At 45.4% G+C, this 12,587-nt stretch overlaps 1 protein-coding gene across 2 annotated transcripts in view; it reads right to left on the bottom strand.

Moving 5' to 3' along the window:
* Nucleotides 1–1,240: 1,240 nt before the first annotated feature.
* TLE5 (TLE family member 5, transcriptional modulator) overlaps nt 1,241–12,587 on the bottom strand; it is a 31,522-nt gene continuing 20,175 nt past the window's right edge. Inside the window, exons 5-7 of one of the 2 annotated variants that reach the window (XM_070744720.1) lie at nt 5,970–6,032; nt 5,764–5,838; nt 1,241–1,481 (exon numbers count right to left, since the gene is read on the bottom strand). In XM_070744720.1, the coding sequence (XP_070600821.1) occupies nt 1,260–1,481; nt 5,764–5,838; nt 5,970–6,032 (360 nt within the window). In that variant the 3' untranslated portion in view covers nt 1,241–1,259. The remainder of the gene's footprint in view (nt 1,482–5,763; nt 5,839–5,969; nt 6,033–12,587) is intronic. The other variant, XM_070744728.1, reaches the window with a different exon arrangement.

The raw sequence follows: 12,587 nt of genomic DNA, 5'->3' as shown, positions 1-12,587 counted from the left end.
TTTAACAACCTCCACACTATCCCCCTTAGATCACTTCAAGACTTGCGGACTTCAACTCCCAGAGTTCCTCAGCTGGCAGAGCCGGCTAGAGAATTCTGGGAATTGAAGTCCACAAGTCTTAAAGTTGCCGACTTTGAAGACCTCTGACCTAGGACGTGATTAGTAAAGTGAGGCTGAGGGATTCTGGGAGTTGAAGTCCACCCACCTCAAAACGGGCAAGGTTGAGGCCTACAGGCTGGGAGGGTGCCAGTGACTGGTTCTCCCCTGACCTGTGGCTGAAAACCTTCCAGCTGCGCAATGGGGGGAGGGGAGGGGTGGAAAATTTCCAGGACCTCTAGTTTTCCCACAAATCTCGGGTCGGGCAAACTCACATCCTTTCCTCTCCCTTGGATAACTAACCTGGTTTGTTAGTTTCTTATCCGACGGGCCAAGTAATCGCATGAAAAAAGCCTGGGAAAGGATGGACGGATGGATGTGGGGAGGGAGTAACCCAGTTTAAGGACGCATCGTGGTTATTCTGATGCTGGCTTAACCCTTTGCAATTAATTTAAAGGGAGGAGAAGGAGCTAGAAAGGGGGGGAGGTCAAACCAGTGACGGGCCGCTGGTGCTACACTCGTGTGTGCAGCTGCGCGCCCGATGTGCGCATGCACACCCCTGCACGGGATTTGGCTTCTGCGCATGCGCACCAAGTGAAATCTCACGTCAACTCGCTCGCGTGAACGAGATTTCGGTGATATTCGCCGATTTTTTGCTTCTGCGCATGCGCGGAATCAAACATATTGGCAAGAATTGCGGAAATGTCGCTCACTCGAGTGTTCCCACGTGAGATTTCGCTAGCTGCGCATGCGTAGGAGCCAAATCCCACACCGACAGGCGTGCATGCAATCGCCAGGCAGAAACGCCTGTGACAACCTTGGAGGGTGCACTGGTAGCGCCAAAGACGGCAGTCCTCTGCTGGGCCAAACCCCTTTCCCACCTGAATCCCCCCCCCCAACATGCACGCAAAGGCCCCAAATCGCTTGGGGAAGCGTTCCCGCCTGCTGTGAGGCTGGAATGGAGGAAAGGGCGGAAAAAGGAGGGAGGGGTAAAAATGTTATTGCTGCCATTTTGTCTCCCTCGTGGCCCACTGGAGCACCGTGGTGTGCCCGCCGACTCCCGGAATTGGATAAAACGCTCCGCCTTCTACCCCCCCTCCCCACGCCAGGATCGTTTCACGTCGCCCCCTTCCCTTCCCCCCGCCCGACCGGATGAGATCCACCTAGTCGGATTTTTCCCCGTCGTCTTCTTGGTGGGCGTCTCCGTCGTGGCCGTTCTTGTCTTCCTTGCAGAGGTGGGCCTGGGACCCCAGCGCCGAGAGGGAGAGCAGGCCGGTGCTGGCGCTCACGGCGGGCAGGGAGGGGGCCTGCAGGCCCACGGAGAGTGGGGTGAGGGGCAAGGCCAGCGCCTGCAGCTGAGAAAGCTGGTGGGCTTGGAGTTGCTGCTGTAGGGGAGATCCAAGAGAGAGAGAGAAAAACAAGAGAGGAGAAATAAAAATGAGCGTTTCACTGTTCTTCCGACCGTAGCTACAGCAAAGTCCTTGACTTACGACTGTTTTGTTTAGTGCCAATTCAGAATTACAACGGCAGTGAAAATAGCCATAGCATTTAGACCAGTGGTTCTCAACCTTTCTAATGCCGCGACCCCTTAATAGCATAGAAACGTAGAAGTCTGACGGCAGAAAAAGACCTCATGGTCCATCTAGTCTGCCCTTATACTATTTTCTGTATTTCATCTTACATTGGATATATGTTTATCCCAGGCATGTTTAAATTCAGTTACTGTGGATTGACCAACCACGTCTGCTGGAAGTTTGTTCCACGCATCTACTACTCTTTCAGTAAAATAATATTTTCTCATGTTGCTTTTGATCTTTCCCCCAACTAACTTCAGATTGTGCCCCCTTGTTCTTGTGTTCACTTTCCTATGAAAAACACTTCCCTCCTGGACCTTATTTAACCCTTTAGCATATTTAAATGTTTCGATCCTGTCCCCCCTTTTCCTTCTGTCCTCCAGACTATACAGATTGAGTCCATGAAGTCTTTCCTGATACGTTTTATGCTTAAGACCTTCCACCATTCTTGTAGCCCGTCTTTGGACCCATTCAATTTTGTCAATATCTTTTTGTAGGTGAGGTCTCCAGAACTGAACACAGTATTCCAAATGGGGTCTCACCAGCACTCTATATAGCAGGATCATAATCTCCCTCTTCCTGCTTGTTATACGTCTAGCTATGCATTTAGACTTATACACCGCTTCATATTGCTTGCACAGCCCTCTCTAAGCAGTTTACAGAACCAGCCTCTCGCCCTCAACAATCTGGGTCCCCATTTGACCCACCTTGGAAGGAGGGAAGGCTGCACTCTAACCACTGCGTCACCATAGCATCCCAAATCCTGGGAATTAATACAGTTCCTCATGTTGTAGTGACCATGTAGTAGTGACCCCCAACCATAAGTCTGGTGCCAATTCTCCCAACAGAGCTTTAAGCTGATTGGCAGGAAGGTCAGAGGGACAACCCCACGGTCAACGCCTGATCGGTCAGATTGTAAAAGTATGTTCGAAGGCGCCAGAATAGAAGCCTCAGTTCCTAACACAATGGGAAATTTGTATTTTCTGGGTCTTAGGTGACCCCTGTGAAACGGTCCTTTGACCCCCAAGGGAAGTCCCGGCCCCCAGGTTGAAAACTACTGATTTAGACTTATATACCACTTCACAGGCATAATTTCTAAGAGTCTCAACATCCTCCTTGCATTGTAAAAAAAGTCAAGGCTTTCCTAAAAGGAACTTCAAAACTGATTGGGCCTTTCGCAGCCATTTTTCTTCGTTTTTTAGCTTGCCACATTTTTTTGGAGGGAGAGAAGAGAAAGGAGCTTTGGAATGTCACACCAGACATCAACAACTTATTATCTCGTGGGAACCAAGGTCATCTCACCAGGTGCTGGCTAGAGATCGGGAGAGGTTGCCAAGGAGACGCCAAGAAAAACCTAATTGGGCAACTTGTGACCTGTGACAAAGAGGGACCGAGCTGTCTCATCTTTAATTATACTGAAAAAGTGTGGGAAATAAGCCAGAGCTGTTGCATTTCAAACGTGCCAAAAGAACGTCCTCGATAAAGCAGTTATTTGAGAAATCCAAAAGTTCTCAAGAGTTGTTAGATGGGTTGGAAGACTTTGACAAGTGCCTTTTTTCTCAAAAGGCAACTGGAATTTGTCTTTTCCTGAAGATGTTTCGTTTCTCACTCAAGAAGCTTCTTCAGTTCTGACTTGAGTGGTGGAAGTTTGGAAGGACTAAACTTTCTTGTAGTCACCTGGTCATTCTTGGAGTTCTCGGAGAGGGGCGGCATACAAATCTAATAAATTATTATTATTATTATTATTATTATTATTATTATTATTATTATTATTATGTCGATACAACTCAGAAAATGAGATCACTATGCTGGATTTCGTATTTCATCACCAGTCAGGTGTTTCCCAAGCACCTGGGACTACGTGATGTAGCGGCGAATTATGTTTGCTGATCCCAGTAAAGCGGCCTTTTGCAATTGACAGATGGAGATTTTGTCAATTCCGATGGTTTTCAAATGTCCACTGAGATCCTTTGGCACTGCGCCCAGTGTGCCAAGTACCACTGGGACCACTTTCACTGACTTATGCCAGAGTCGTTGCAGCTCGATTTTTAGATCTTCTTCTTCTTCTTCTTCTTCTTCTTATTATTATTATTATTATATTATTATTATTATTTTTACATGGTGTCCAGAGAGGAAGCATTTTGAAATTCCCTGACATTTCCCTGTAACTTGCAATCTAAACGGCTAAGCCGTGGAGAAATATCGGTAGCTGAGGAAGCAAGTTGTTGCCACAGTTATGCTCATTTTTGCTTGACTCTGCCAGGCACTGCGATCGGTTTTTTTTTTAATGATTAAAAAAAAAATATTTTTTTAAAAAAATGATTTTTACCTGACTTTTAAATATTTTAAGTTTGGTTTTCCCCCCTCTGATTTATTCTGGTTTTTTCACGAATTCCCTGATAATTCCCTTATATTTCCCAAACTGCCGATTTCCGTTTTATTTGTTTATTCAATTTTTATGCCCTTCTCCTTAGACTCAGGGCGGCTTACAGCATGTTAGCAATATCGTCTGGTGGGACCCAGGGGAAGAGCCTTCTCTGTGGCAGCCCCGACCCTGTGGAACCAGCTCCCCCTGCAGATTAGAATTGCTCCCACCCTCCTTGCCTTTCGTAAACTTCTTAAAACCCACCTCTGCCGCCAGGCATGGGGGAACTGAGACATTTCCCCTGGGCCTATACAGTTTATGCATGGTATGTTTGTGTGTATGTTTCTTTTTTAAATAAGGTGTTTTTTAGTGACTTTTAATTATTAGATTTGTTATATATTTTGCTATTAGTTTGCGGAGAGGGGCGGCATATAAATCCAATAAATCTATTACTGCTGTGAGCCGCCCCGAGTCTACGGAGAGGGGCGGCATACAAATCTAATAAATAATATTAATACTACTACTACTACTAATAATAATAATAATATCACTTTTTTAACAGAGCCAGCCTATTGCCCCCACAATCTGGGTCCTCATCTTACCCACTTCAGAAGGATGGAAGGCTGAGTCAACCTTCCAGGTTTGCTGGACACCCTGATTTTAGCACACTTCCTGAGGGTCGTTGAGGCCGCTCAGAGGTTTACCTGTGCTCTCAAGGTCACCTGAGTAATGCAAGTAGGTGTGGAGCCTTCTTGGAACTGCTGAAAGGACCGTGTCATAAACAGGAGATTGGCGAGGTCGTATCCCCGCCCCTATGTTGAGAAAGGGCTAATGACCTCTTTGTGGTCATCTCTGTCCAGAATATGGACTTTGTCCGGTTTGAAAGAAGGGTCAAGAGGCCAATCTATGTCAAAATTGAACTCGTCAGAGGAGGAGGGACACACTACCGATGTCAGGGTTCCAAGCAACACCCCCAACCAAGTACGACTCCAAGGCAAACAATTCCGCGAAGGTCCGTTTAATTATTTCCCGTTTGCAACACCATTCCCCATCGACTTTGTCAGGTGGCCACAAAACAGGAGATTGCTGTCAGAAACAAGTTCATTTCTGAAGGTAGTATCACAATGCATGTAAATGGTTTGTAACCATGGGAGAGGCTGAGCCATAATCAGCATGTAATCATTGGTTTGCTAATTGTGTTGCAACCTGATTGGCTGTATCCTATATAACAGTGTTTCCCAACCTTGGCCACTTGAAGATATCTGGACTTCAACTCCCAGAATTCCCCAGCCACATGGAGGCTTCTCCCCACCTTTTCCAGCTGTTTCCTCGGAGCAGATTCCTAGAGAGGCCACACAGAGGCTTCCCCCCACCTTTTCCAGCTGTTCCCTCGGAGGAGATTCCTAGAGAGGCCCCACAGAGGCTTCTTCCTGCCTTTTCCACCCTGTTTCCTTCCAGGAGATTCCTAGAAAGGCCCCACGGAGGCTTCTCCCTGCCTTTTCCGGTTACAGTTTCAGAGGCCCGGTTTTGTAAGCGGAAAATGGTTCTTGAGAAGAGGCAAAAAAATCTTGAGCACCTGGTTCTTATCTCGAAAAGTTCGTAAGTAGAGGTGTTTCTAGGTAGAGGTACCACCGTATATGAAAATAGGGAGTGCTCCTAATGGTTATATCCCCAAGACCCTGGTCCTCCCATCAATTCTAACAACAAAAAAAAAGAGTTGTCACAGACCCGGATGATGGAATTCAGTTCAGGGGCTGTCACTTGTTTGGCACGCTCGATGGCTCCCAGGACCTGCTGTTGGTGCTGTGAGGGAGGGGTGGAAAGGAGGAGAAAGAGAAGACAATTTGAAGATGATACGAACCAATCAGCAGGAGGCTCAACGCCGGAGATGGGGGGGAAGGGCAGTGTGGTTTTATGAGGAAGGGTTGTTTTACCTCTTGCGACAGATATGGCAAAACCTGGGCGCAAATGCCATTCAACCGCTTGACAATTTCAGCCTGAAATGCAAAGATTACACACAAGGTTAACTCGGAGAAGAAGAGTACTCCAATCAACTGCTTGGCACAAGGCGACAAAAACACAATGTGCTTGGTGCATTTATGTGGCGGCGGCAACCCAAACTCCAAAGCCAATTACATCACTGCAGCATTTTGCAAGGGGACAGTGTTTGTCGGACAGGCTGCAAATGACAAAAGGCGCAGCGGCTGCGTCTTTTGCGTGGTGCGAAGGTGACACACTAGGCTTCCTGTTTTAGTGGATCTTTCTGACGTTTCCGCCTTAGCACACTGTTCAAAGACACTTCCCAGGAAATTCATCAAGCTTCCTTGCTTCACGCAATGCTTTGAATTATATCAACCGATTTGTGGAGGCTGGATTGTGTGAACGCACAGAAGGTTCGTGTGCGGATCATGCCAGGGTTTTTTTTTTTTACAGTATGATAACAATTGGAGGTAAAAATGAACAAAACGATGCCCAGAGTAAAGATGAGGATTAGGTAGCCATTCTCAAAATGGTGGTTTTAAGATGGAAGGGCCTGTTTCTTTCCACAGAATTAGAGTCAGCCATTTTGGCCAGGGTTAGGGAATTCTGGGAGTTGAAGTCCACCAGTAAAGGGCCGCTCATCATCGGCGCTACTGGTGCGCTTTCCGAGGCTGTTGCGAGTGTCTATGTAATTTTTGTGTGTGTATGATATGACTGTATGTATGTTTTTTTATATATTGGGGCTTCTTGTTTTTTATTTATTTATTTATTTATTTATTTATTTTTATTTATTAGATTTGTATGCCGCCCCTTTCCAAAGACCCGGGGGGCCGCCAACAACAATAAAGAAAACAATGTAACAAATCTAATATTAAAAAATAATCTAAAAAAACCCAATTTAAGAGACCAATCATACAAACAAGCACACCATGAATAAATTCTATAAGCCTTGGGGGAAGGAAAAAAATTGGTGGGTTTTAAAGAGCTTGCGAAAGGCAAGGAGGGTGGGGGCAACTCTGATATCTGGGGGGGAGCTGGTTCCAGAGGGTCGGGGCCGCCACAGAGAAGGCTCTGCCCCTGGGTCCTGCCAAATGACATTGTTTATTCCAGCGTTTCCCAACCGGTGTGCCGCGAGACACGGCCAGGTGTGCCGCGGGGCGCTGCCGGTGCCGGGATTCCCGAAACGGACGGAGAAAGCCCTCTCTCGCAGCCCCCTGGCTGGGATCCCTTTCGCTGCGAGAGAGGGCTTTCTCCGTCCGTTTTGGGAATCCCCGCCCCTCCCCTCTCACGCGCGCGCCGCTCCCCTTTGCTCTCAGCCCTCCCTGGCTTCGCTTCTCAATCCCTCCCTCCAGAGCCGCCAATAGACGGGTACTACTGGGAGCCCCGTACCGCGGCATCGAGCAGAAGCCGGGGGACAGCTGCGAGCGGGAGCCCCGGCAGCGCCCCGCCCAGCTGAAACTTTCCTGGCGTCGGCGGCAAGTGTCCTTTGTGGCCCGGTGGGAGGCGGTAGGTGGGGGGGGCCCTGCAGCGGCCGCAGGCAGTTGCGGGGAGATGGCGGCGGCGAGAGGGAGCGCTCTCTCTCTCTCAGCTGACTGCAAGCGGGAGCCCTGACGTGCGGTTGGACGTGCTGCTGGACGTCGTACATGCTGGCGCTGCGGGCCTGGCATATACGGTGTCCAGCAGCACGTCCAGCTGCCACCGTCAGGGCTCCCGCTTGCAGTCAGCTGAGAGAGAGAGAGAAAGAAAGAGAGACATATAAGAGAAGCAGAGAGAGAGAGAAAGAGAGACATAGCAAGAGAGGCAGAGAAAGAGAGACAGAGCAAGAAAGAGAGACAGCAAGAGAGGCAGAGAAAGAGAGAGAGAGAAAGAGAGAGAGAAAGAGAGACATAGCAAGAGAGGCAGAGAGAGAGAGACACAGCAAGAAAGAAAGACAGCAAGAGAGGCAGAGAAAGAGAGATAGAGAAAGAGAGAGAGAAAGAGAGACATAGCAAGAGAGGCAGAGAGAGAGGAAAAGAAAGAGAGACATAGCAAGAGAAAAAGAGAGATTTAGCAAGAGAGGCAGAGAGAGAGAGACAGAGCAAGAAAGACAGCAAGAGAGGCAGAGAAAGAGAGAGAGAGAAAGAGAGAGAGAGACATAGCAAGAGAGGCAGAGAGAGAGAAAAAGAGAGACAGCAAGAGAAAAAGAGAGACTTAGCAAGAGAAGCAGAGAGAGACAGAGCAAGAAAGAAAGACAGCAAGAGAGGCAGAGAAAGAGAGATAGAGAAAGAGAGAGAGAAAGAGAGACATAGCAAGAGAGGCAGAGAGAGAGAAAAAGAGAGACAAAACAAGAGAAAAAGAGAGACTTAGCAAGAGAGGCAGAGAGAGAGAGAAAGAAAGAGAGACAGAGAGAGAGAAAGAAAGAGAGATAGCAAGAGAGGCAAAGAGAAAGAAAGAGACATATAGCAAGACAGTGAAAGAGAGAGAGAAAAAAGCAAGAGATAGCAAGGGAGACAGAGAGAGAGAGAACAAGGGAGAGAGAAAGACAGAGGAAGGGAAGGAGGGAGAGAGAGAGCAAAAAAGAGAGGAAGAAAGAAAGAAAGAGGGATGGAGAGAGAGAAAGAAGGGAAGGAAGGAAAAGAGAGAAAGAGGGAGAAATAGAGCAAAAGGGAGGAAGAGAGAGGGGTTTTTGTCCAAACTTTTCTTTAGCCAGCCCCCCCCCCCTTCAATGTTCCCCAGGATTTTGAAAATATGAATAATGTGCCGCAGCTCAAAAAAGGTTGGGAAACACTGGTTTAGTCGACGGGACCCGGAGAAGGCCAACTCTGTGGGACCTAACCGGTCGCTGGGATTCGTGCGGCAGAAGGCGATATTCTGGTCCGATGCCATGAAGAGCTTTATAGGTAATAACTAACACTTTAAATTGTGACCGGAAATTTTTAGACTTTTTAAAATGTATTATTGTTATTTTAGATTCTAACTATTAGATTTGTCATTGTATATTGTTTTTATCATTGCTGTGAGCTGCCCCGAGCCTACGGAGAGGGGCGGCATACAAATCTAATAAATAATAATAGTAATAATAGTAATAGTAATAATAATAATAATTGGCATGAGATTTGGTTTCTGCGCATGCTCAGTGAGCAAAATCTTGTGGGTGAGCGAGATACAGTACTGGCAATTTTTGCTGATATTTTTGCTTCTAGGCATGCACAGAAGCAAAAAACCCCGGCAAAAACTATTGAAATCCTGCTCACATGAGCATTTGACAGCGAGATTTAGGTTGCTACGTATGCACAGAAGCCAAATTTTGTGCGGGGCGCGCATACGCGTCCCGGAATTTCCTACCGGGACAGAGCACCTGACCGCATGGGCTACCGCCCATCACTGTCGTCCATCCATCTTAAAGCCACCATTTTGAAAAACACTGATGCAGTGAGTGACTGAATGAAATTTTCAAACGTCTCCATTGAAAAAGGGAAACGAGTCTTTGGAGGATTCTGATTCTCCTAAGAAAGGGATATGGGAATTGTAATTTCACACAATTCAACCTCACGGCAATTTCTTTAAAAAGTAACAAATAAAAATGCAGCCAGCTTCATGGTTTAACAACAGACGTAAGAGCTGGCAGAAGTTTATTGGGCTACACCAATTGTGCGTAACTATGGCCCTTTTTACAATTGATGAACATCAGCTGTATGAATGGTATGGATGTATGGGATTATGATTGCTTTATAGTTAATGGGATTCTTTTAATATGGGGTTTTATAGTTTTAGATTATGTTCAACTTCTTTTTATTGTTCTGTATCTATTTGTATTCCTATTTATATTATTATTGTAAGCCGCCGTGAGTCCTTTGGGATTGGGTGGCATAGAAGTAAACATGGTTAATAAACCCCCAGAATTCCTGAACCAGGAATTCTGGGAGTTGAAGTCCACAGGTCTTAAAAGGAGCCACAGTTATTCATTCCTGAGCTGCACAGTAGCCTAACACTGCATTTCAATTTAAAAAAATGAAGACAAGGATATATAAAGAAACGAGCTGGGTGCAGCTAACAAGCCCCGCTTTTAATTAATTTTGTTTTCCTTAGCACGGCATCTTCAAAAGACCAGGTGCGGCCTGCAAGATCCGTGCAAAAGGAAGCCGGAACAGGTAGATGATGACACGCGGGAGGAACAAATCGGATTAGCTGCAATTTAATTTAAATGTCATTTAAATGAAATTTCAATTATCTCCAGCTAGTGTCTGGTGGACACACCCGGTTGTTTTCGAGGGCTGTTGCTTGTTTGAAGGGGTGGGGTGGCGGCCCTGAATATAATCTAAAACGACACGTAGCCAGTGACCTGAAATGCTCCTCCACTCCTTCTTCAGCTTCATGTACAAGCCGTCCTTGACTTACAACGGTTGGTTTAGTGACCGTTCAGAGTTACGACGGCTCTGAGAAAAGCGACTTAGGATCATTTTTCCTACTTAGTGACCACACCTCCATGGTCATGTGATCAAAATTCAAATAATCTAGCAATTGACTTATATTTATGACAACTGCAGTAATCACGTGAGCAATGAGGGGCAGGGGAGTTTTATTTTATTTTTTATTTATTTATTTTTGTCCAATACACAATGAGGGTTTTAGTGGGTGTATATCTATATACACATAGTAAAATACATGATGAAGGTTATAGAGGAGATACTCATATTAAAATATATCTAAGAAATAATAGAAAAGAAGGTATAGTAATAGAACATATCAATGAAAGAATAGAAGAGATATAGGAATAGAAGAAAGGAGATATAGGAGAGCAATAGGACAGGGGACGGAAGGCACTCTAGTGCACTTGTACTCGCCCCTTACTGACCTCTTAGGAATCTGGAGAAGTGAACCGTAGATAATCTAACGGTAAAGTGTTGGGGGTTTGGGGATGACACTATGGAGTCCGGTAATGAGTTCCATGCTTCGACAACTCGGTTACTGAAGTCATATTTTTTACAGTCAAGTTTGGAGCGGTTAATATTAAGTTTAAATATGTTGTGTGCTCTTGTGTTGTTGTGGTTGAAGGTGAAGTAGTCGCCGACAGGCAGGACGTTGCAGCATATGATCTTGTGGGCAATACAGTGGAACCCCGACATAAGAGCTGCTCTACTTAAGAGCAACTCGAGATAAGAGCTGGGAGGGGAGAGATATTTTTGTTCTACTTACAAGCCCAAATTCGAGATACAAGCGCCAAGGAGCTGTCTCCTGAAGCCAAACGCTAACTTCCGCGTTCGGCTTCAGGAGACAGCTGCGAAGCGGCGCGCGTGTTTTAAAAGGTTGCAGCCGGCCTGGGGGGCTCGGGGGGGTGCTTGCAGCTTTCTTTCCTGCTCTTTTTCTTTCTCTCTTTTACCTTCCCTTCCTCTATTTCTTCTTTTCTTTCTCCTTCCCACCTTCTTCCCTCCCTCCCTCCCTTCACTCATTCCTCTCTTACTCTCCCCTTTCATAAGTTTCCTTGCTTCCTTCCTCTGTTCCTGTCCCTTCCCTCTTTCCTTCCTTCCTTCCCACCCTCCGTCCATTCATTCACCCATTCCTCTCTTGATCGCTTAAAGCCGGGCCCTGGTGCAAAAAGGGTTGGGGACCTCTGTCCTACAGGATTGGGTGGCAGAGAAGTTGAACATATGTAAATTTAAAAGTTTAAGAAAGTTTACAAGTTAAGTGAAAGAAACTTATTATTCATTTATATGTACATGTACATTTCTTCATTAAAAACATGTCTTTCTGCATAATTTAGACTAACTTTGTGAGTTTTTTGAGGGCTGGAACCAATTAAAATTATTTACATTAATTCCTATGGGGAAAAGTCGTTCGAGATAAGAGCTGCTCGACTTAAGAGCCCAGGTCCGGAACGAATTAAACTCGTATCTCGAGGTACCACTGTACTTAGATCTTGTTTAAGGCGTCTTAGTTCTAAACTTTCTAGGCCCAGGATTGAAAGTCTAGTCTCATAGGGTATTCTGTTTCGAGTGGAGGAGTGAAGGGCTCTTCTGGTGAAGTATCTTTGGACATTTTCAAGGGTGTTAATGTCTGAGATGCGATATGGTTAGATTCACTTAGCCACCGTTTGACTAGTTTAACAACTGCAGTGATTCACTTAACAACGATAGCAAGAAAGGTCGTAAAACAGGGGCAAACTCTAAATATACTGTACATCCGATAAGTAAGACAAAGACTTTAAACCTGAGACATTTTTATTAGGAATAATTAGAGGACAATACAAAAAGGTGAACTATTGTTTAATAGTACGTGTATTAAAAGCGGCCCGGTTGATTTTTGCACAGAATTGGAAAAAATAAAGCATACCAACCATGGATTTGGTAATTTAAAAAATATTAGAATGTGCAAAATGGAGCAAAAGAGGGTCGGCATACAAATCCAATTAATAAGCTAAATAATAAAATAAAAATAAAAATCACCTTAGTTACAGAACAAATAGGAAGAAGAATATTATACTGTGTGGGACCAATTTTATAATTGGATTGATGGAAAGTGAGAAATAAGATAAATGTAAATTAAACCAAAAATGGAGATACCGAAGAATCAGTTATGCAACAGTAAGTATGTTT

This window comes from Erythrolamprus reginae, chromosome 1 (assembly GCF_031021105.1).
Source record: "Erythrolamprus reginae isolate rEryReg1 chromosome 1, rEryReg1.hap1, whole genome shotgun sequence".
NCBI classification, from domain to species: Eukaryota; Metazoa; Chordata; class Lepidosauria; order Squamata; family Dipsadidae; genus Erythrolamprus; species Erythrolamprus reginae.
Note: the sequence above shows the minus strand (reverse complement) of the source record. Positions and strands in the feature narration are given on the sequence as shown.